Here is a 24,006-nt window from a genome sequence, read left to right as displayed (position 1 = left end):
AAAAAAAAATCTAGAATTTAAAGAAAAAATAAAAAGTTCCGATAATTGTTTTTGTGTATGTTTTTTTAGAAAACAAGAGGAGTTTTATATAAATAAATAAATATTTCTTTCTTCTATGAACATAACTGTTTATTTTAAATAAATAAAAAATATATACTTTTTAACAGTTAAAACTATTCATTTTAAATAAATTTATCTATTTGTTTTGTATAAACTTAACTATATGTTTTTATTTTTTTTGTCTATTTTGAACATATTTTAATTAATCAAATACTTATAAATTATAAATAAAATAAAATTTTATTAACTTTAAATAAAATATATTTTTTTGCATGTACCAAGTGTCATTAATTAAATATTAATTATTTAATTAATGAAAAACCAACCTAGCTTGGAAAATCAAACCCATGATCCATTAGCCACTTAAGTCCAATTATATTGAGCTTTTACTTCTCTTAATTTAAATAATTATCTTATCATTTTCTTTTTTAAAGGGATTATTTTTTATATTTTATTTTGAAAATCTCTATTAGTGGTTCGACTGTTCCAAGAGGATAGTAAGGCTTCGGCACTGCATTTTTTTTTTTTTTTGGGGGGGAACGTATTTGGGAGGATTAATGGTCAATGGTTTATATGTGTTCATCGTGCTTCTCCAACCGATTTATGAAAGCATCAGTCTACATTTTATTACCACAGCAAAGAAAAGAACCCAAAAATACTGACTTTATTACCACGCTGCATATTACTACAGCGTTTCTGATAATATACCGGACTTCGCTGTTCTTGACTTTACAGAAATACCTACTTGATTAAACCAGTGAGAGTGGCATATTGAATTGCCAATATTATTTCTTTTATACAAAGTGATCTGTTGGTAACTTTGTGCACCTCTTACAAAATCATGATGATTAACCATGTCTAACAAGCCTACAGCCCGACCCTGTATGTCTCATTAATGGTTGATTGTCAACCAAGGATGCAATTTCAAAGAGTTAAACCTGGCTTCCCATTTTTGCACCTCTGAGAATTTAGAATTATGCCTGAAAAGTAAAGCAGGTCCCACTTCGAAACTATACTCTCCCAACAGGGGAACGAGAAGTGTTAGCAGCATGTTTTGCAGGCACGTTTCCAAGGAGAAAGTTTGGTTTGTTCTCCATTCCAAGGCTGCCATTTACCACAGTCTCCATTATATCTCTTCCTTCAGGTAGGTTACCCAAGACTGTAAGATCAGTGGATTTCTGACAGCTTATGACTGTTACAGAAATAAAGAAGGCTTGTAATGCAGTGATTGATGAGTTGAACTCAATTGCGTATACTCCATTCTTATGTGGAACCAAGCTGAAGATAGGCCTGCTCTGTTGTGCTTCTCCCTTCATGAAGTACAAAACAGGAACTAGTTCAGATATCCGGATAACATTATAGAGTGGAGAAGTAAAAGGTAATAAAAAAAGAAAAGAGGATACCTGGGCATAGAGTTCAAGACGGTTGGCATTCAGGCATGCTTGACATGTCCTTGAAATGTTACAGCATCTGCTATTCTGGTTGGAGAGAATACGTATTTTACAACCAACATCCCAACCTCCACAGTCACATAATCCACCAGATTTCCATCGGTCAATCAATGGGGAAGGTATTCCTCTGTTTGGCAAGCTGTGGACACCAAGGGGAACAATGACAGTAGTACTATTGAAGCTTGCATTTTCCATAGAGTTGCAATTGCATCCACCTGTAGCCAAACATTCTATAAAGCCCTTCTTCATTATGTCTTTATCACCCTGCTGTACATCATTGCTTTCACCAGGCATTTTGATGACAACAGCAGCAAGCTCTGTATTTGGTGTAAACTTTGCTGATGGTTGATCTGCTTGTCTTTGCCCCACACCAAACAGAACAGACTCTCTTTCCCGATACTCATTACAATAGCCCTGTGCAGTCAAGTCTGATATATGAGAGTTGGAAATCTTCATTTGTCCAATAATATTATGGATGTAGCCACAATTTTTTTCCTTGTTTCCTTGACTTATCCAGCTGCCACACTTCTTCTTAGTTTCACAAACAGAAGAGAATATGTAATTCTGATCAGATCCCCCCTTGGCAGATGATGCTAGGCTGTTCATGGTAGTTGCAAGCATTTTACGGCCATTGTCAACAACAAATCTGAATAGTGGGAGTCCATTCTTTATTCTAACCTCTAGAAGAGCATGAATTATTGATGACTCAAACTTTCCTTCCTCAAGGAATTCATTAGTATTAACTGGCTGTGCACTAGAGGAATTCAAGCTTCCTTTTGGTGGCTGAACAGTGTCAGTGAAACGAAAGGAATTTAAGCCCTTGGACTTCAGTAATGGGTCTAGCATCCTTCTTAAGGGGCTGGACCTAGTCCTATTATGGCCATTCACCTTCTCTCTCTTTGCATCATCCGAAAAAACTGGAGAATCAGATCTCACTGGACCAGATCTGACAGAAACATAAGTGGAGCTCACTTGCGAGACAGCAGAACCTTCCTTAAAACTGAAACTTCTAGTCATACGATTTAAGCTGAAACTAAAACCACGATTTGGAGAAGTAGTTCTGCTTTTTCTGGTTGTCAGTTCAGCCATTTCTTCTTCCAGTGTCCTTAAAGTTTCAAAATCAGCATCCTGAGATTTAATATTGTTACCTGCTGAACAATCGCCCTGAGATCTCATATTTCCTGTCTTCTTTGGGCATGCAGACCCATGAAATGCATCAAATGAAGCCTCCAGACCCTGTGCCATCATGCCATTTTCAGGATTCATCTCAACTCCAGGAGGAAACGGACAAGAATGAGGAACTTCAGAACATAATTCTCCGAAGCGAACCTTCTGAAGGAAGTCATAGGAAAATCTATTCCTATTTGTTTCATTCAAAGTCCCATCCAATAATTCTTGGGGTTCTTCATAAAAGCTATTTCGGGCAGACCTTGGAATAAGAAGATTAATATTCTTTCGCTGACCAGGAAAACATCGAGGAGTAAGATCAAGCTCTGATTCCTGGGTCTCTTTCTTCTTAGTTTTGTCACTCTGAGCACTCAACATTTTCCTAGAACCCAGTGAAACGGCATAAAGTCTTGATTTGGATAAAGAAGCCTCCCCATCTGAAGTATGCTTCTGATCCAAATCCTTTTTATTTACATCAATTTCCCGCCTTTGCGCTACTCTGTTTTTTGCTCCACCATCACAAACACGTGCAGTTTCCTTTAGCAGAGGAGAGACCCCATGGTTACTCATGTTTGATGACATATTTCCCATTTCTGAAGTGATTCTCTGATCTAAGTCTTTGTTCTTCCCCTTCTCAAGAATTACATCTGAATAAGTTTGGCCAAAAGATTTATAGTTCCTGGATTTCTTTAGCTGACCCGAGGCGCTCTTGTAAGTAGTTTCAATATCTTGAGTGTGTCTAACCTTCTGAGTAGATGGTTTTGCACCTCGAGGAAGCTCATCCTTGTGGGATGAGCTAAGACTAGAGCAAGTTGAAGAATGTCGCTTGCTTTTATTGGCAGGAGCATCCCTGGGAACTGCACTAGAAAGGGTGGATGACTTTGTATTTGTTTTCAATGATGACATTGTGCTTGTGGATGATACATCATTGCCTGTTATTGCCAGGATACACTTTCAGTGGTACTTCCATTTTTCTAAACGTGCCCAATCCAGAACTCCAACATTCAATGCCTTCTCTTGAAGGTTTTCTCCACTGTCTACACACTGTAGGTAACCCAGCAAGTTTGACCTGCACCTGACAAGCTCATCCTCTTTTTGTTGGCTTTCCCTTGAGAGGCTGACCCTAGCAGTCCCCTAAGAAATTTGTTTGGACCAAGATGCTGTGAATTTGATCTTTTTCCTGGTACACCTGGCAGATTACCATATGGCAAAGCAATACCGTTCTTTACTTTTACCTTGCCTTGATTCTTTAACCTTGGGTAAACTTGAGGCACTAAGACAGAAAAAAAGTATAAGGCAGGGTCCATTTCCATCTGGCAAAACAAATAAATGCAAAATCAAAGGAACTAAGACAGAAAACAGAATTTCATTCAAAGATTGCAAAAGTAACATTAGAAAAGATTATTACTGCTTCAGTAATTGGAATATAAGGAAGCTCAGCACAACAACGGATCAATAGAAATGACTTAGGTGATTCCCCAACAAATCATTCGATTTGCCTTTTTTTAATACTAATCTCATTAGTAACCATAGTTATTTACCATTAAAAAAGGTCCCAAAGTCCTAATTTCTGTTGCCATTTAAACGAAAGTCAATCTCTAGGTCCGATCTCCAGAAATCAAACACAATCTCATAGATCCACATAGAATTCAAGAATCAATGAATCAAGGCTTTGTTTCACTGTTGAGAAAATCATGGAAAATGCAAGATAAAACAAGCAATACAGTTCTCATTTTTCCACTCTTATAATGAAGTTAACAGCTAGAAGCAAGCATTATTTCTTTTACTATTACAAGTGGAGAAAGAAATGTAGAGAAAACTATTTCTTTACTATTCTTTATTTCCTTCTTGTTTCTCGGTAACCAAACAGAGCATTAATAAACTAACAGGAAAAACTGACAAACGTAAAACAACAAAAAAACAAACAAACTGAACTCAACGTAGATTTTAAGCAAAGCAAAAAAAAAAAAATTACCGCCAATTGAGCACAAGAACAAATGATTCTGTTAACAAAAATTTTCCCTCTTCTTCAAAGATTCATTTTTGTTTTCTCAGCCAAACAGACAAGAAAGAAACGATCATGTGACAGAGAAAAGAACGCAAACAAAATGAAGACGGAGTGAGGAGTTGGCAAGCAAAGAGGCGGGGGATTCGGCTGGAAATATGGGCCCGCTACTTGTGACTTTGAAGACTTCTAGGAGGGAGAATCCAGATGGACTGGGCCCACGAGCCACCCTTCCACTTCATCATTTAGGTTTTTTTTTTTTTTTTTAATTGCTGATAGAAGAAAAGGACTTCGATAAATGGTATAGATTAGATGTGATAATTTATGTTATTGTATTATATAAAATATTATATTTATATTATATTTTATAAAAATTATATATTATAATTTATATTGATGTAAAAATATAAAATATAAAATATTTATTTTATTTACTTTATTTATGATTTTTTTAATTTTAAATTATATAAAACTTTAAATCATATTATTTTTGTATCATTTATTTATATTATTTTTATATTATATTATTAGATCAGGTTTTAAATATGGAGGCCACAACGTAACTTATTTTCAGAAAAAAATAAAATGACGGAAAATTTCAACAAAGGCATGCTGCGGTTAACCACTCTAATTTCCCATTATTTTTCACAAGGCAAAGGCAAGCTCAGCCCCACAAATAAAGGAAAAAAAGATGGCGAAAATATTTTATTCTTCTTGTCCTTTTAATTTTCTATGATAATAATTGTTTTTGTTAGAGATTTCTATAATTGAGATGCATGTTTACTGTATAAAAAAAGCGAGAGAGATTCATGTTTCCTAAATAGTTAGATATGATTGTGAACTGGGCCGTCAAGAGGTCTCAGCCAACCAAGCTGCTGGAGGGTTCTTGACCTGTGGTGGATGGAACTCAACTTTGGACCGTTTTTATGCAGGAGTTCACATGATTTTTGGCCTGCAATAACAGACCCTAAATCAACGGCAGATGTGTAGGCGAAATTTGGATGATCGGTTTCGATACGAAAGATACATGTGAAATATCAATTGTAGACAAAATGGTGAGGGATCTGTAAGAATAAGAGACAATAAATAATGAAATTAATGGAAAAGATTACCATGCAGGCTCAAGATATATAGTATCGCGGAGAGTGGATCTTCGTTTTCCAACCTGGAAAAGTTGATCATACATATACGATCTATATGATTCCTTTGGCCCGTTAAAAAGCTGAAAAGCATATAGTCAGAGGTTTTCGATTTCAGTCCTGAAAATGATGCTAATCCTGAGAGTTGATCTTTCCATTGTCGAGAACAATGGCAAGTTTAATATTAGGTCATCAATTGGTGTCATATGAGTTTACTGAAATCACACCAATTTTTGAGACATGTGTGCTTGCATGCAATAAACAAAGGATTCACAACGTAGAACGTACCATACACTATAAACAGGGGACACAATTACTCCATTAGTATTTATTCTTCTCACATACTCTTTTTCACACCCAAAAACAGAAATGGAACCAAAGTCACAACCAAATCAACCAAGCATTACGACACGACAATGGGTGCAGCTTAAAAATCTAGCTGCTGATCTCAATGGACTTGACATCTGGTTTCTTCTCTTCCAGCTTTGGTACTGTGACAGTCAGGACGCCATTCTCCATTGCTGCTTTCACTTCATCAACCTTAGCATTTTCTGGTAACCTGAATCTTCTAAGGAACTTTCCACGTCCCCTCTCAATACGGTGCCACTTGTCATTCTTGTCCTCTTTCTCTACATTTCTTTCTCCACTTAACTGATGAACTCTTCCTTCCTCAATTTCCACTTTCACTTCTTCTTTCTTGAGCCCAGGAAGATCAGCCTTGATTACATGAGCCTCTGGGGTCTCTTTCCAATCAATTTGGGCATTGGCAAATGATGATATCTCATTGTTGGAGCTCAAAGGTGCCCAGATATCTGAAGAGAATGGCTCGAAGACACTCCTGTTGCCAAAAATAGATGGAATCAGGGACATTTTCCTTTTTCTGAAGTAGTGATGAAATAAGTAGCTTTATTGATGGTGCTTTAGGGAACAACTCTTAAGGCGATTTCTTCACTGATTGAAGAGAGACAACCGTGGATGTTATATATAGAGTTTAGCTTGTAGGATCTTGAAGTTTCGGGGCTATTCTATTTTCATTCATATGTCTTGAAACATGTATGATTGATTGATTGATATCGGTAGATGGCTCGATCCTTCATGTTTCCTCTATAGTCTTCCATCAACTTCCATCTACAATCTTCCACATTCGGTGGCAGCGTGGGAACGGCTTTTACTACACAGAAAGCGAAGGTTTCTGGATCATGGTCGGGGCCAAGCAAAGATTTAATTTATGTGCCACCACCCATGGGCTTACAACTTCTAGACATCTTGGACCATGATAGAAACTTTACATTCCTCCATGGTCCATTGATCTTCTCTTTGTGTTTCAAACCCAATTTACTATGGGCTAAGTCGGTCCCAAAGTTATGCTGATACCACGGCATGGCGTCCATATTGTTCTTGCATCAGTCTTACACTCGGGGACAGTTAGCAATTTATTTTATTCTGAAAAAGATTAGTCTCGCTTGAACACAAGTTCTATTCATGGTTGAGGTGCAACATTTATTCGGATGCCATATTCGTTTATATCCTTTCATGGTTGAATGCTATCTGGCAATGCAGCATTTCTTTTTTTCGTAAAGAGGATTCCTCTCTCGAAATATCATTTGATAAACGACACAAAAGAAATTAATATTGCTCCACTATACAACATTGATTTTGATTTTCTTACATTCAGAATCCCATTTTTATCTTATAAATTACTTCTCCATCTTAGCCTCTCATTGCAAGTATAGCATCAACTAGTTGTTTTACAAAGATGTCGATGGTTCCGGGTAGCTATTTCGGTATCCGCAGCGTTCACGAGCCTCTCTACCAGCAAATTTGGGATCCATTCCAAGAATTTCACTATGGGGGCACTCTCGTTGCGCCTCGTCCTGTTTTCTCCACCCAATCACCGTTTGAGCTTGCGAACCTAGACTGGAAGGAAACCCCAGAAGCTCATGTGTTCAAAGCGGATCTTCCAGGGCTGAAGAAGAACGAAGTGAAGGTAGAAGTAGAGGACGGAAGAGTCCTCTGCATCAGGGCCGAGAAAAACATGGAGAAAGAAGTGAAGAGCGAGACGTGGCATCGCGTGGAGCGTAGCAGTGGCGTGTTTGTGAGGCGTTTCAGGTTGCCTGAGAATGCAAAGGTTTATCAGCTGACAGCATATTTGGAGAACGGGGTGCTCACGGTGACAGTTCCTAAGGAAGAGGCCAAACACCACCCCAAAAGAACCATTCAGATCCATGGCAAGTGAGAGGTTTTGCCTCTGCTTAAGAATTTCATGAGGGAATGAGAAATTGAAACCTGAAGGGCAACTATAAAATCTTCACGGTCATATAAACAAAGAAACCTGACCCAATAAGTGCTTTAGTTGTAAAATTACCAATATATATTGCTCTTATTTTAGTATTCTATCTGATCTTGAAAAGTGTTTCAACTTTTAATTTCGAAACCTTGAAATTATAACAATGGAAGAGTAAGCCACCTTCCCTGGAAATGAGCGTGAACAAATGCATACTCACAAAACCCAAATTAAAAATGAGAAAAAAAAAAAGAAAATGAATATAATTTTTTCTATTCCTCTTTAAAACCCTGCCAGCTTCTCTTCTTTATTGCAAATCCAGATAAAACAGAGGAAAAGAAAATATATGAAGATGGTGAACATGGTAGAAACGACATCGGCTTGGAACACAATAGGGCTCCACATGCATCGGAAGTCACTAATGCACATGAGTTTCTACTAGGGGCATAAATCCAAAATCCTTTCTTGAGTAAAAGAGACTTAGATAAAGTTTCATAACTAAAATTCGTGAAATTCTTTATAAAAAATGAGTATTCATATATGCCTTTGATTATTACCTTTTTAATAAATCTGCACAAAAAAAATCTTTTAATGTACTTAATTATACTTACGCTTTAGGATTCATGATAATATGTTTAATTACATAATATATTTGTCGCTTGCTTATTTGTTTACCCTTGTATAAATCAATGAATGTATTATGTGATAGTAATATAGTTCTTAATGCTCTGAAATTATCAAAAAATTAATCCAACATAAAGCACAGGTAGCATATTAGTTATAATTAAGATGATAATCTCCCCTCTCTTAGGATAATAGGATCATGAAAACTTGCAAGCCATTTATTCCCGAAGCAGTTAGAACAATTAGACTATTAAACAAGTTGAAGTTGTTGTGACGAGGTTGATTTCCGAAAATTATGAATATGGGAAAGTGGTCATATTTATTGAGTGAATTTACATTTCCTACGTAAATTTTGTGTCACCAACATGTTTTCATGGCTTAGCATGACCCAAGCAACATAAAAACATCTCCAAGAGATGGCCCGATTTTGCCAGATTTTGTGTCCTTTGTTGCTACTGATCATCTTCATGATCATCGTCCTTCCCTCAAATGGAAAGCCTGAGTCTGGAATGGACCTTGTGAATGGGATTTGCAGCTACACGTCCGACCGTCAGTTTTGTGTCGATACTTTTAACTCCAGACCCACGATTAACTGTGTGGCCATCCGTGGGCGAGATCGCTACTACAGCTTTGAGTTCTGCACAGAGCAATGCAGACGACGCCCGAAGCCTCATAGCTAGCCTGCAGGAAAGTTCTACTTGCTCTGTCGATGATTCCAAGGTGGTCTGCCAGCTTCTTAACAACAAGACGATCACGGGCCTTTCGTCGGCTAAAAAGAACTTCGACTCCAACACAATCGATGCCATGGTTGAAGATCTAAACAACGCTGTTAATGCCACTGAAAGTTGCCAAGTTATCATCCAAGGGATAACCAGTTTTTCAGAATTGGCAAGTACGAATAGTATTCTAATTAAATTTTGTGAAATTTCTACCGCCTCCACCAAATTCTTTGCATTAAGCTTGAATTTGCTGGGAATTTTGCGCACACGTAATCGATAAATAAAGGGTTCCATTTGAAATTACAGGAGTTGTGCACACAATTTCTGATTGGAATCCCTTAATGCCTCTATAATAAACCTTATGTAATGCATGACTATTAATATTGGATACCCTTCACTTTGCCTATTAATAAATCCCAACACCCTCATCCTGTATGACATGATCATTCTGCGTCTGGTCTCCCTCTTTGCCTCTTTGGAGTGTTCATTGGCGTATCTCTTCCGACATTGCCATAGTCGGCCCAATGACAACAGCGAATCGAGGCTATTTTTTATGCTGTTTGAGCTGCACATTATATTGGCATGGAAGTGGTTTCAGCATGTATTTGGGTCCCTCTGTTTAAGTCCATAACTTATTTGGACATCCTCTATCTTTCCGAATCTAATGCGGAGGCCAACTAAGTGGCTTACACTAAAGAGAAAAACAAACAAATGAACATGGAATGAAATGAAATTTGATGCGATAGCACAGATCTCTTACTGTTATTTGCAACCATATTTCATATCTTATTCAAAAATGAACATTAAAAAAAGATTGAATTAAAAATATCGTAGATTGACGGATTAATTAGCCGTTTTTGGCACCCTTTTGCTTAGGCCCATGAAGTATGAATTGAGCTCCTGTCAGGTGTCTAGAATTGGCCGAAGCATTTGTATTTCTCTACATTTTCCAAGAAGATACCATGATCCATCTCAGTAAAATTCTTAGCCATAGGCATAGGGTTTGGGTCTTTACCCAAAAAAAAGAGGGTTTGGTTAAACTTCACCCCAGTCCAATCTAATGGAGAGATCAAGCTTATGATGATAGACTATGTACTTTAACTGGTGACTCTTCCTTCAATGTCCATTAAATATTTTTTTTCTGAGAAAAATTTAGGTATGATAATTTGAAAAACGATATAATAATATAATATAAAAATAAATTTAAATAATTAATATATAAATAATATAATTTAAATTTTTTAAAAAATTATAAATCGATTTAATAAAATTAAAAAATTATATTTTATATTTTCGTATCAACACGAATTATAATATATAATTTTCATATAAAATACGATACGAATATAATATTTTACATGACACGATTATATAAAATGTCAAATTTAAAAAAAATTGCCAAAAACAAACAAAAATTGAGAAAGTTAAAAAAAGGGAAACAAAATAATCAGTTTTAAGACTTTAAGGGTATCAAGTGGTCGAGTGTTTAAAACATACAGTCCCAAGAAAATTTACCCTCGGCACTTCTCCAAATTTATCGAGTTTTCCTCCCTAGTTCTCTCAGAAAAAGTCTGATGGTGGCATGGATATATGCCTATGCCTAATTCAGGATCAATCTCAAATGGTAGCATGACATCATGGATATGCACACGAGCTTCAATTGGGGTAAAGATGTGACAGTTCTGTTCTCTGGGTGGCCTGAAAGCAACTGCGGCTTGCATGTATTGGCACTCTTATGAGTGCTGTTGCTAGGCGCCGTTATTGAGGTTCTGTCTATGTTACCGGCAGTGAGCTTGCACTCAGGCCAGTGTTTACACTGTCCGAATGTGCTTTGCTTACATCGCTATACTCTCTTTCATGTCCTACAATCTTGGAATCTTCAAAGCTGCCCTTGCTGGTCATGCTATCGGGTTCTTCCTCGTCAAGTTTGGTGCTCTGGCCAAGGAAACCGAGCAGCAGTACACACCCCGAACAGCATCCCTTCTAAAATTTGATAATTACAGTACTGGTCATTTGCCTGAACTTAATCCGTTTGATCCATGATAAAGAGCTTTAGTTAGAGATTCTAAATTCGAGTTGTAACTCTCTTTTGTATCAAAAACATATAATCAAATTGCTCATTTGCCAAACATATAATCAATCCTCCTCCTTGCTGTACTGTCAAGTTTATCTGATGTTGGTTCACTTGGCAGGGTTCTTTATTATATATTTATGGGTACGGATCTTATGAATTTTGTAGTTATTTTTTCTAAATTGAGGAACCAAAGGTCTAAATGAAGATACAAAATGTGATTGACACTGGCCAAGAAGTAAGAACCAGCAGCCTCAATGCGACGAATGAAGAAATAATTTATCCAAAAAAACTATGAGAAGAGACAGGAAGAAACCTTTTGCTTTTCTATTATTTATCACTATTCAGTAGTATACTATAAAAAAAAATTTTATTCTTTTCCCGAGAAACTAACTTAAGCAGCTCTGCAGCCAAATGCTAACAAGTTTAGGGTCTGACCTTAGAATATCAGAGTATGGTACATCTTTGAAGCCCAAGAGCTGAAAATAGTCTTCTACCAGTAGGCCACAAGTTGTAAAACCAGCCTATTCGAGGCTCACCAGCAGCAGCTTCGTGAAAATCTTGAGGTTCATCCCCTTCTGACGACGACTCCTCACTATTCTTTTGGTTTTCTCCGGTTATCTCATCTCCAGCTCTATCTACAACTTGAGCTTCTGCAATTTCTCCAGGCTTCTTGTCAAATAGTCCTTTAAATTGTTTCCGAGCCTTACTCTCTACTTCCTGCTCATAAATTGGTAGAGATACAGAATGATATTCCCATATTTCTACCATGTGTTGAATGGCAAAGAAAATACTGCTGATTAACATACCTGCTCTTGCTTCTTCAGTTTTGCTAGAGCAGCTGTTGCGTCTGGTTCTGAGGATTTATCAATTTTGATCATCTGATCATATCCAGAAACAGGATTAGAGTAGCCAAGAATCCAGTTTTAGACCCACTAAACTTAAAGAATTACATTATAACTACCATTTGGAAATTGCTTCTTGCTTCCTCAAAATCTCCAGCGGCCATGTAAGCCATTCCACGACGGTATAGAGCCTTCACATGTACAGGAGTTGCATCTAAAACCTACATAGTTCCACCCAAATATATCAAGATCCAAATTTGATGGATATCCTCAGACGATCAACTATTTAGATAAGTAAACAAGTCAAAAGAAGGCAGCTCAGAGCGAGGTATAATTTTGAGATGTGCTTTTTTGGTTGTTTGTTTCTTTATTTCTTCCCTGGGTTCAACTTTAAACCTCAAAACTTGATGTACTCAAGTCATCCTTAAGAAAATTCAGAAACCAATCAACTTATTTTGGAAACAGTCTGATCGTTTTGAAAATCCTTTGACTACTTAAGAAAAAAAAAGTAATTTTACCTTTGGTTATATATGATCATAATGATGTACTTCTTCCCACATGGACACCAATAAAATCACAAAATATCAATTCTTCCTAATAGGTAGATAGATAGATAGATAGAGAGAGGGAGAAAGAGTTCCTGTTTGAGGTTATAACACACCTTATTACACGCTTCAATGGACTTCCTGCATTCTCCCATTTTGAGGAAGCACGCGGCCACATTCAGATGTAACGAGTTCTTTAAGCAATAAAACAGAAAAGGAAATTAACAAACTCTGGAAACATGCTATCAGGGATCATGTAACAACTGACAAATCACAGAATAGAATAAATTCTTTCAGTTACCATAAGGCAGGAAGACACTTACTCTTGCTTCTATAAACACTTTCCCTTCCTCATCAGTTTGTGGATTGACATGATTGAATTCCCGAAGCACCTATACGAAAAGCAACACATGGAATTGAATTACATATGCACATAAATGTACCATAGTAGAAATATTGTCACTGGTTTCACATGAACATCTGCCAATTAAAGCTTGTACCTTGATCAATTACCAATTCATTTTGGATTGGATGTTTAGCTTGGTATCCAAACCCGGGTTATTTATTACTCCATCTGTAATATGTTTTTTATCGTTTATTACCATATTTGTTTTTCACATGATAGGCCAATTTGTTTTAATTGTTACTATTGCATGGGTCTTTGGTCAATGCTTAATACATCAACCAAAAGATAGAACAAACAGTCCTGTTCCAAAGGTGATCTAAGATCCAGGAAAAACAGTAACTACACTACCTTTTCATACTTTGCCTTGGCAAGTTCAAATTTTCCCTCTTTGAAGAGTCTGTTACCCTGCAGACAAATGATAGCACGATAGTTAAATATTCATATCAATAGTCTTACAGCACAAAAACTGAAGGATAAAAAAATTAATTTGGATCACTGCAACAATTGTGAGCATACATATGGAGATGGAGCTGTAAAGTCTATCACCAGACATCGAATAAATGGAAAAATGGCTCATTGAGGAAGAATGCAACATATAATAAGCCACATACCGTGACTCTAATTTTTTCTGCTTCATCCATTATGCTCTGAAAGTTCAAACCAGTCCAATCCTGTAATAAAGACATAAGTTAGGCATTAGACAGGTAAAAGAAAACATGATGCACTATTTTCAGAACAATATCTTGCTGCATACCAACAATTTAACAACCATATGGCAGAAAAGTTCCTAATAGATGACTTCAATACCTTTGGCATCTCAAAACCAAGAAGCTCAATTTCCCATTGAACATGAGCACCTTCAGGAACATTAGGTGGCCTAATCAAATAGGAAGAGAGGCACTCAGGTCAAGCACAAAAAAGGATCATAAAATAAAATATTTATATATAACAAAAGAGCAACCTTGAAAATTTGTCATATGCATAGTCAGGAGGACATGTGACAAGAGCAATTTCTCCAGGGAGCATCAAACGGACACACATTTCAAATCCCTCGGGCACCTGAAAGGCAAAATAAAAGCTTACTAAGATTAAGGCAAAATCAAAGTCTTAGCATGATAATTTCGATCATAAACAATTTGTAGGTGATTGGGATGATATATCACTTTGATTTCAAGCAGTACAAACTACAGATTGAAAAAACCTTTCAAGATATGTTTTCAACTTTACTAGCATGAACTCACCATCCCTTCTCCAGAACTGAACTCCAAAGGTTCACCCTGGTTTTCAACTCTTGTCTCATAGAAGACTGTCTTTTCTTTGTTAAGAAGCATGCCCTTGTAATGGACTTTTAAAAGACTGTCATGAAGTGGGCAATCCATGGGAAACTCCCCTGGTTATCCAAACAACAAAGAAATCATCATCCATGAAGCCACACAAACAGGATCTTACTCATTTGACAAAAGACACAATTAAAGGAAGCCGTAACTAGCACATAAATGCACAGATGGCAACAATCAAACTTTTGAAGCATCATCCTAGGAATCTTCCCATCAAAGAAGAATGATTGTAAAAACTGTTAAATGTATATTCCAAAATAAAACTTTCACATGAATGAATAAATAAAATGACAGTACTGCAGAGAGCAAGAATTGATAATATGTTGACAGTAGATTTTTCATTTTATCATTTTCACATGGCATAAGGAAGGAAAAACAGCAGAGAATCAAACAAAGATATTTCTATGTGGCAACGCTTAATCAAATAAAAAGAGCACCTTTTCCATCCTGTAATCGTCGTTTAATTAGGCGCCCATCCCCCAGCATGTCCCTCACCTGCCAGTCCAACATTCGAGAGTTCAATTACATCCACCAATTTGGTTACCCAATGATAAAACATTTCTGTGCAATATGAAAGCAATGACTTACCTGGATGAAATGGACGAGCTCCACTTCAAAATGAACTTCTTCATAACCTTCTATCACAGGCAAGAGGGGAGATGGGTTTAAGTATTGATTTGTAACATAAATTACTGCCTTCTCTTTCCGTGCCATTGTTCCTATTCCCATCTCAAGACCTTTAGGTACCTAAATTTAATGAGATCAAGTACAGAATCCATATCAAAAGGAGCTTAAGCATGAGAACATGAAGTAGGGTAGATCAAGCACATTATTAAATAAAGAAAACCATGATGATTAATTAAAAACAAAACACTGTAAATAATACAAATCACCTACCTCAGATTTCCCAAAAGTAAAGAAATATGGTTCTCCTTCCGTGTGTGACAGAATAAACTTCCCATCACCTGTCTTAGCAGAAATCCTGAAAGATTCACATATGATACATCTGTCCAATGATCAATAACATTCTGGAAATTTAGTGCAACGCACAAAACAAGAATAGCGCAAAGGATTGAGAATAAGTTTACCAAGCTTTAACTTCATATGGTTCCCTAGGTGATTCCCAACCCTGGCCTTCATCTATTACCTACCAATATTATATAAGTATTAATTACAAATATCTCTCAAACTAAAACGAATTTGGTGCAAGTATGGAAGAGAGAATAAAAGTCCATGCAGCAACATAGTAGAGCAAACAAAAAGAAGTATGATGATAATGATTCATGTACAGGAAGTATTAAAAATTAGTCTGCATATTCACAATAAGGTGTGAATTTCCCAATCCTCCTTACATACTACTTCCAAATTCCAAACTACCACCAAACTCCAGCCAAATTTAAGCAGTAGTATGGCACTGTACCTTCTTCAAAACTCCCAAATCATCACAAACAACCTGAAAATGGGCATAAAATAACATGACATTAGAAATAAAAGAGCCGTATACAAATTAATCAATGACAGCTTGATATCGTCAGCACCTCAAACATCAGAAAGAATTCTGATGAACACTATAGACATTGCTAAGAAAGCATGTATGAGAACACTGAATACACCTTGTATAAAGGAATCAAAATTGGTTTATGAGAAAATGTTATAACAAAAAGATAAATATCAGATTTGCAGCACTCTTACCTTGGCTTTGGAGAAATCTATCAACTCAATATCAAAATGGAGTTCATCTTCTTTTGGGAAACTACTTGGAACTGGAACAGGACAGTCCTCCTCGGCATAATGCATTTCAGGTTTCATTTTAAACTGAAACAAGAGATGTCACCAGATAGTTTAAGAAATAGAAAGCAATTCCAACTCCATAGTTCCTTCTTTTACTTTTCTTTAAGTATTTTGGACCAACAAAGACAAATATGGTTCAGAAAACTATAACGACAATACCATTGCCACTTCACCCTTCAACATTGTTGAAATTCCTTCCAACAACCCTAATATCATTTTGCTCTTGCCCAATACATGTCTTATCGGAATACCTTTCCCTGTCACATAAAAGATTGTCAATTCAATACAAAAAATGCATATACCATTAGACAATTCAACCATGCACATACTTAGAAGGCGAAGCATACAAAATTGTCAGCTCAACTCAACATATCAATCAAAGTTAAATCTAATAAAATGCTTGCAGTATATTCACCTCCATTTTCTAATCTTGTAGACTCAACAACAACTCCATCCAACGTCCTAACTGTGCAATGGTATATAACCTACAAAACATTAAAAAAAAAAAATTATAACTACAAATTCACAACTCAACCCTCTGCATTGCTTTTGAAACACCCATTTGTCTTTTTCAAAATAAAAAAAAATCCCACATTTGCCTATCCGATTATGAACAGTTATAACAAAAGAAAGATGAAATAAGAGAAGAATAATAACCTGATCACCATCTGAAGGGTATGATTCACCACCTCCAGGTCTCATCAAAGCCTTCATTAAGCTTCCAGGAACAATTTTCTTTCTCCTATTAATTCCAAAACCCAAAATCAAAGTCGTATTTTTCTCTCAAAACTTTAAAATAGGCATAAGGATTTAAAAAGCCCTTCAATACAAATTCAATAATCAGTTAAATCCCAATATTTTATTGCAATCAATTAAGCTCTGCATCTTCTATTAAGAATAAGTTAAATCCTTAAATATCTATGTACACCCAATTGAACCTTTATACATCTATTTTCGCTCAACTAAGCTCTCAATTAGACGGAAACAATTAACTATTTTTCCTGTAGCAATGGCTCAATTGATAAAAATAAATGTCTGAGAATTTAATTGATTGAAAAAAATATAAGAGCATGGATGATTGTTAAATTTTAGTTCAGGAACCTTTTGACCCTTTTGCCTCTAAAATATTAGGGGAAAGAGAAACAAAGTTACCTCTTGTCATCATCAGATTCCGATTTCTTCTTCTTCGGCAAATAGTTCTGCTCAGCATGTTCCTCCACCGCCATCGTTAACTAGAGAGTTGACCAAGAATTGACAACAGTCGCAGTTTGTTGAACTAAAATTAAGCTCAATTGAGCTTTGATACATCTAATTAACAAAAAATTAATAATTACCTGAAATTTTCAATGTTGAAGAGCGATTGACCAAATGTCGTAAGCGTCCGGGTGAATCGCACAACAAAATTCGGCTGCTATATTTTGATCTTTGACTTATTTAAAGTAACAGATCATGACCAACCGCAGCCGTTGATGTCGCTGAAATTTTATAGCCTGCTGATCTGCGGCCGTGGATTTGGCGCCCTGTTACTAGGGTGGGTAACCCTACCCGTCTCTGACGGTTCCGACCCAACTTGATTTTATAGGATCAGAATTTTTTTTTAAATCGAATTTCAAGGCAGGTCAAATAAAATTAGAGAGAAATTGAGATCGGTTTTGATTTTAGATAAATTCAATTTGATTCCGTATTATATAAAAATAATTTTTAAAAATTTATTTAATTTTTTATTTATATATAATTATATATTTAAATATTTTATATTTTAAAAAATAATATTTTAGTAATTTTAAATTAAATTAAATCGAATAAAAATATAAATAAAAAAATATTAAATCAAATACAAATATAAATTTAATAAATATAAAATCGAGACAAATTCAAAATAAACAAAGACTCACCCTGACTCATTGTCATCCCTTACTATTACTAGACAGCAGCCTGCAGCCAGCATAGGGCGGCTATTTTAATCTCACCAATATTCAGGCCTAAAACGATTCGTTTTTAATATGAATGGGATCAGGTTGTGAATTTGTATTTGGGGCTTTGGGGTTAAATTTGTCTAAAATATGGGCTACAATGAAACCCAACAAAGTGGGCCTATATCCATAAAAAATCACCATACTGCAATTATTTCCCATTAAGGTTTTTTGTTGTCCATGGTCTGCTAATAATGTTGTTTGAGGATCTCCCAATAACAGGATTTGGTTGGTTGGTTGGTTGAGCAACCGTTGAGTCTGCAAAAAGGAGTGGTCCTGGCTCGGATCCGCCCTCTTGCAAATACATGATTTTCCAGGGAAATTTTGTAAGATTTTTTCTTTAGCCAATTGCTTTGCACCCAAGTGTAAGGATGTCCTCAAAAAACATTGGGGACACTTCTCCAATCAAGTTTAACAGGAAGGATGTCCAAGTGCTAACTGCTAAACCCCAATTCCAGCTTTTAATATAATCTGACATTAGGACAACGATGTTTGTCCTCACTCCTTTGGCTCATAAGTCATAACCACACATTTAATACATCTCCAAATGCAAGTGGTGAAAAGGTTTCGCTATAAATCTTTTATCATCAAGTGGTAAGTTGAATTGGTAAAAGATTATTATTTTTTATATAAAAATTATAAATTTAAATTTAATAAATAAATATTTATTGAAATTATTTTAAATATATGATTTTTAATTATTTATTTTAAATTATTAAAATTTTAAAAATTTATTTATCTCAAATTTTTTTCTTAAAAAAAAGTATAATTTTTTCCTATATAATAATTTATTGATAAAGGCATGAATGAAGGGCCGTCGTTGCTTTTTGATACGAAGAAAACATCAGTAGAACAAGAATGAAAAGATATTCTGATGGGTTTTTGCCAATCCAAAATCTGGTGCGATCCCATATAACAATAATCAACGCCAAAAATTATGAAATAAAAGAAAAAATATGACAAAAAAATATGACAAAGAAACATAAAAAATTTAGGGGCGTAGCGGATATTCTGGACGAAGATAAAACCCCAAAACCCACCACAACACTACTGCCACTCAGGACACATCAACCGACATAACAACACACGTACCGACGCAACATACGCGAGTGAAAGAACAGGCAGCTGAAGAAGTAGTGCGGACAATGACCATGTGGGTTGAGCCACGACGGTGCATGGCTGGGGACGTTGTCGAGCAGATTTGCCAGTAGCCGGTGCATGCTGGCTATGGGGTGCGACTGCCACGATTTGAAGGCAGCAACGTATTTAATTATTACAGCTTGAGGGCGTGAATGCGAGAGACGAGGTCCACGGGAGAGAGGATACGGACAGATCATAAAAGAGAGAAGATATCCTTCATGTTTGACACTTGTAAAAGCAAACACCGCATTGGTCCACTTCCATCTGCCAACCGCTACGACAAGACACTGCTAACACTCCATCATGTATCCAGCTGCCTGAGCTTGGGGAAAGCAAAAGATCCTTCTAATAATAGATAAAATTCCAGCTTCCAAAGACATATTAGTACGGTCGCCAGATTCCATTAATTATTTAATTAAACATGGAATGTACCATGTAAAGATCTTAAATTAGGGATAGAAAAAAAAATTTAAAATCATATCACAAAATTCGATTTCAATCAGAGCGATTTTTTTATTTAATTTAATTAAATTTAAATATTATATATATATATTAAATTTTGAATATAAAAATTTTAAAAATTAAATTGAATTATATTTTTATTAATTTTTATAAATAAAAATAATTATTTTATCTATAAATTTATTTAAATATATTTAAATTTTTATTAAAATAAAAATTAATAAATTAAATTTTAAAAATTAATAAATTCAATCAATAAAATTCAATTCGATGATTTAAAAAAATTTAATTTAAATTTAAATTGAGTTTTAAAAATTCATTATATTATATATTATTGTTAAAAATAAACAAAATCTAATTCTATCCAAATTAATTATTATCCGAAGTATTACCCACCCTTACCTTACCTTAAATCAATGTTCAAACAATGCACGCTGCTAAGCAAATTTTCAATTGTGCTTCGACCTCTTATTATATAGTCGTGAAGCTTGAAATCTAGAAATTTTAACTATGTTGCAGAACTGTCATTAGCCATAAAAGAAAAAACTCAAGGAAAGTGACAGACAAAAACGAGGGTAGAATAAGTCAATTGATGACAAACGCATTCTCTTTTATTATCTTTCACGGCAGTTGAGTGGGGTTTGGTCAAGTTGGAAGGCGAAATTTCTTCAAGCTTAGAAAGATAATCAGATTACCCATGTGATAGAATAGAGATAGTCATCAGTCATCAGTCATCAGTCATCAGTCATGTTCTGCAAAAGATGGGGGATATTGTCTAACCCCATTCATTTCATTAACATTTCACTTTCAACAAAATTCAAAGCTTATTGACCGAAATCCAGATTACAAAAGAGTAACCCCTTTGTACATTTCCCCCAAGCCCCAGTCCAACCACATGAGCAAAACCTCCTGCAACCATCACTCTTTCCTCAAGCATGAAATTCTTTATTTTGACCTAAACCTAACCCCAAAAAAACCATTTCATTTTCATTTTTAAGTCACCATAATTTTCTTTCTTCAATCTATACTTCTATGCTAACTATTACCCTACAGCAACCTAAACAACTTCCATTTTTCCTTTCTTCTATCCTTTATAATTCTTTTCCATTTCCTAAAACTTGAAACAAAAAGAAACCAACAGAATTAGTCAACCACCATCACCAGATGCAAAGTTGAGTCAATATGTCCACTCCTGAGGTAGCCGCACTTCAAGGCTGAAATTGCGCGGCTTCTGCCTTGTAAAGACATTCCCACCATTTCGAAGCCTGAAAGCGGCATCTACAAATACAAATCAGTGTCAAAAACCACCCCATAACAGTAATTTAAATCGGAAAACCAATATTATGTTGCCAAAGATTTGTTACCATTATCAGCAGTGAAACTTGGATTAAACCGAGGATGAAGCTGAGGTTGAGAAGCAATCTCATCCAAATTCAAGTTCAAGGCCTGAACCACTCTAGCTGGAAGCAAAACAGTAGAACAAGCTGCCAAAATAACAATGATTAAAAAGAAAATCAGATCTAGAAATATCGAAGAAAGCAATACATATAAAAAAACAAACTATAGGAAAATAGGTATGGACCTGACTTCTTGCGGGATTCAGAAGGGCTACCGATACGGCGGGGCAAGAAAACACCAGTTCCAGCACACTCCCTTGTACCAGTTGAATTGCCCAAGTAAACAGCTCGCATACCCGACCTGTTTTGAGGCTGGGATTGCTGCTGTTGCGGCTTCAGAGGGGGCCATGCAGATGGGGACAAGCCCAAAGGCCCATTACTGTTACTACTACTATTCCTCCCTCTGTTTTGGACCACAGGGTGGCTGGGGTGCTGATGCTGCCGCTTCTGTCCTCCCCAAACCGATGTGCTTTGTTGTTTCATTTGCTGCTGTTGTTTCAGTTGCTGAAACTGCAACAAAGAAAAACCAAATTAATACCCTGCCGAGGAAAAACCAATCAGAAGAAAGATTTTTTAGCTCTGTTTAGAGGTTTTTTACTTGAGTGGCCTGTAACTTCTGGTGACACTGAGACTGGTGAGGAGAGTAAAAACCAGAAACATCGAGGTTTGGAGAGCGTTTTCTCGCAGGTGGACCAAAGAGGCCTCTGTTGTTGAATCCACCGTATGATTCTTCATTCATCGGCATCCTTGCTACTTCCCCTGCTGCCGCGTGCAGCTGATCCCATGCTCCCGACGGTGACCAAACTCGAGATTGACAGTCTGGGCTTCCACGGCTAGACCCTTGCTTGCAACCGTAACCGGTCCTTAACGCACATAGGGTCGATTGAGGCGAAATGGACAAGGCCCATCCCTAACAATCGAAAAAAAAAACAAATAAATTAGAATAAGAAATAATCCTTAAACTAAAAACTTAATGGAGAAGTTGTGTTTAGTTCTTTAAAAGACCTTGGAGTTTTCAAAAGCAAATGAGCTGTCGTTTCGGCCAAAATCGTCTTCGAGAGTGGAGTGAGCCATTTGACGAGTTAACCCAGCAAGGTAATCTTCTTCGTCACTCTCTGTTTCAGGAGAACCCACCACAGACTCAACCGGAGAACTTAGATCCGAAGTGAACCCAAAAGACTCCAACCCGGAAGGAAACTCGTTGGGAAACAAAGACTTGGAACCATCAAGCTCTAACCCAAAGCCATCTTTGAGACTTTTGGGATTGATCTTAGCTTTACTCTTGTCCATGAACAAGTCATCGTCGGTTAAAAACTGAGGCGGAAGCCAAAACTCACCGTCGTCTAAAACCTCCGCCATAAGAAAGAAAGTAAGAAAATAGCCAAAGCAAAGACAAAGCTGGGGAGTAACAAAGAAAAATATCAGGGTTGGCAACCAGGGGATTTGATGAGTACTGAGTAGAGTAACGGGCGTTTGCTGCTTGGTTAAGATTTAATAATAAAGCCAGTTGAACCCTGCTGGTTGTGCTGGCTTTCGCAGAGCTTGGGGCCCCGCCAAAGCAAAAAAGCGAAAAAAATCAGAGGAAAAAAAAGCAAGTAAGCACAAGAAGAGGGGGAAATGGAAGGAGAGGTCCAATGGAGATTTGTATTTGTAGAGTGAGAAAAAGCAAAGAAAGAGGGGCTGAATCTCCCACTCGCCTAAAGAGGAATCTGATGAACACGCCACTGCCATAGTGTGCAGTCCATGGAGGAGTTGCGGCCAGGTAAGTGGGGCCGATTGAAATACAAAGAGCACTTGGGCAGAATGTGACAGGGCCACATTGTTTTTCCTTCACTTTCTCAAGATAGTTTGAGATTTTTTTTTCTTTTTCCTGAGGTTTATTTATTGGCAGCTAAACAAAAGATCCCAAATTCACAAGTTTTTAACGCCCTTAGCCACGACGTGGGGGCCATGGTTCAGCTGCATATCAGAGGTTTGTCCCAGCTGTGCTGTCCACTTGGCAATCCAGGGACACAATCCTTTGCAGCCAAGTTACTTCAACTTTTCTCATCCGTTGTTTACGCATTTGCCCTTAAACATCTTCGTATTGACCTAGTTCACGTTACAAATAGTGCTCCTCCATTCAATGCTTTAAGCAAAAGGACATGACAATTTGGTAGCTTAGACAGTAACATTTACATATCTGTATTCAGATATTTCAGTTAAGCCTGTCGTCGGATCAGCTTGGGGGTTGGGCTGCAGCAGAAAATCTTTAGCACGGCCGACTGAGACAAATTGAATAACGAAACATGCCGAAACGCACACACGTCATTGCTTTTAGGCTATCCCTCTTTGGAATGTGTTGTTTTATCATATGTGTGTCAATTTAGTTTTTTTATTTATGTATTTATTTTATATAAAATATTAAAATTTATATATTTATATTATATTTTATATAAAAATTTTATATAATAATTTATATCAATATAAAAAATATGATATATTTTTAAAATTTTATTAAATTTATTTATAATTATTATTAAAATTTTTAATCATATTTTTATATCATATTTATATGAATTTTATCATATTATATATTAGATTGTCAATA

General features: G+C 36.2%; 6 protein-coding genes across 12 annotated transcripts; 2 read left to right on the top strand and 4 right to left on the bottom strand.

The window, feature by feature from the left end:
* Nucleotides 1–706: 706 nt before the first annotated feature.
* On the bottom strand, nt 707–4,810 carry LOC111297853 (uncharacterized). The gene is made up of 3 exons (XM_089741505.1): nt 4,654–4,810; nt 1,464–3,951; nt 707–1,370 (listed from the first exon to the last, which is right to left on the bottom strand). The coding sequence occupies exons 2-3, from the start codon at nt 3,582–3,584 to the stop codon at nt 1,071–1,073; spliced, it is 2,421 nt and encodes an 806-aa protein (XP_089597631.1). The 5' UTR covers nt 3,585–3,951; nt 4,654–4,810; the 3' UTR covers nt 707–1,070.
* A 1,318-nt stretch (nt 4,811–6,128) lies between these two features.
* LOC111296262 (17.6 kDa class I heat shock protein-like) lies at nt 6,129–6,789 on the bottom strand. Its single transcript, XM_022890464.2, has one exon. The coding sequence runs from the start codon at nt 6,690–6,692 to the stop codon at nt 6,258–6,260; it is 435 nt and encodes a 144-aa protein (XP_022746199.1). The 5' UTR covers nt 6,693–6,789; the 3' UTR covers nt 6,129–6,257.
* A 674-nt stretch (nt 6,790–7,463) lies between these two features.
* Nucleotides 7,464–8,216, top strand: LOC111296261 (17.5 kDa class I heat shock protein-like). Its single transcript, XM_022890462.2, has one exon. The coding sequence runs from the start codon at nt 7,579–7,581 to the stop codon at nt 8,056–8,058; it is 480 nt and encodes a 159-aa protein (XP_022746197.1). The 5' UTR covers nt 7,464–7,578; the 3' UTR covers nt 8,059–8,216.
* Nucleotides 8,217–10,884: 2,668 nt separating this feature from the next.
* Nucleotides 10,885–17,850, bottom strand: LOC111296528 (peptidyl-prolyl cis-trans isomerase PASTICCINO1-like). Of its 6 annotated transcripts, none has more exons than XM_089741501.1 (22): nt 17,779–17,850; nt 17,597–17,676; nt 17,102–17,186; nt 16,860–16,929; nt 16,604–16,701; nt 16,346–16,468; nt 16,074–16,106; nt 15,742–15,800; nt 15,551–15,635; nt 15,242–15,400; nt 15,091–15,148; nt 14,558–14,706; nt 14,278–14,375; nt 14,124–14,193; nt 13,833–13,987; nt 13,665–13,721; nt 13,234–13,302; nt 13,027–13,104; nt 12,485–12,586; nt 12,330–12,401; nt 11,959–12,240; nt 10,885–11,466 (listed from the first exon to the last, which is right to left on the bottom strand). In XM_089741501.1, exons 18-21 carry the CDS (start codon nt 13,063–13,065, stop codon nt 11,968–11,970), a joined length of 486 nt encoding a protein of 161 aa, XP_089597627.1. In that variant the 5' UTR covers nt 13,066–13,104; nt 13,234–13,302; nt 13,665–13,721; nt 13,833–13,987; nt 14,124–14,193; nt 14,278–14,375; nt 14,558–14,706; nt 15,091–15,148; nt 15,242–15,400; nt 15,551–15,635; nt 15,742–15,800; nt 16,074–16,106; nt 16,346–16,468; nt 16,604–16,701; nt 16,860–16,929; nt 17,102–17,186; nt 17,597–17,676; nt 17,779–17,850; the 3' UTR covers nt 10,885–11,466; nt 11,959–11,967. The 6 variants fall into 6 exon arrangements, with proteins under 6 accessions (XP_089597627.1, XP_022746615.2, XP_022746614.2 ...); XM_022890880.2 differs by having other exon boundaries at nt 13,928–13,987; XM_022890879.2 differs by having other exon boundaries at nt 10,885–11,432; nt 13,928–13,987.
* On the top strand, nt 11,087–11,492 carry LOC111297852 (copper transporter 1-like). Its single transcript, XM_089741821.1, has 2 exons — nt 11,087–11,170; nt 11,253–11,492. Exons 1-2 carry the CDS (start codon nt 11,087–11,089, stop codon nt 11,490–11,492), a joined length of 324 nt encoding a protein of 107 aa, XP_089597947.1.
* Nucleotides 17,851–20,769: 2,919 nt separating the features above from the next.
* On the bottom strand, nt 20,770–23,309 carry LOC111296331 (uncharacterized). Of its 2 annotated transcripts, none has more exons than XM_022890581.2 (5): nt 22,422–23,309; nt 22,015–22,326; nt 21,602–21,926; nt 21,384–21,503; nt 20,770–21,297 (listed from the first exon to the last, which is right to left on the bottom strand). In XM_022890581.2, exons 1-5 carry the CDS (start codon nt 22,773–22,775, stop codon nt 21,197–21,199), a joined length of 1,212 nt encoding a protein of 403 aa, XP_022746316.1. In that variant the 5' UTR covers nt 22,776–23,309; the 3' UTR covers nt 20,770–21,196. The 2 variants fall into 2 exon arrangements, with proteins under 2 accessions (XP_022746316.1, XP_022746315.1); XM_022890580.2 differs by having other exon boundaries at nt 21,031–21,284; nt 22,422–22,916.
* Nucleotides 23,310–24,006: the final 697 nt, after the last annotated feature.

This window comes from Durio zibethinus, chromosome 12 (assembly GCF_047325235.1).
Source record: "Durio zibethinus cultivar Kanyao isolate XHJ-2024 chromosome 12, ASM4732523v1, whole genome shotgun sequence".
Lineage (NCBI taxonomy): Eukaryota > Viridiplantae > Streptophyta > Magnoliopsida > Malvales > Malvaceae > Durio > Durio zibethinus.
Note: the sequence above shows the minus strand (reverse complement) of the source record. Positions and strands in the feature narration are given on the sequence as shown.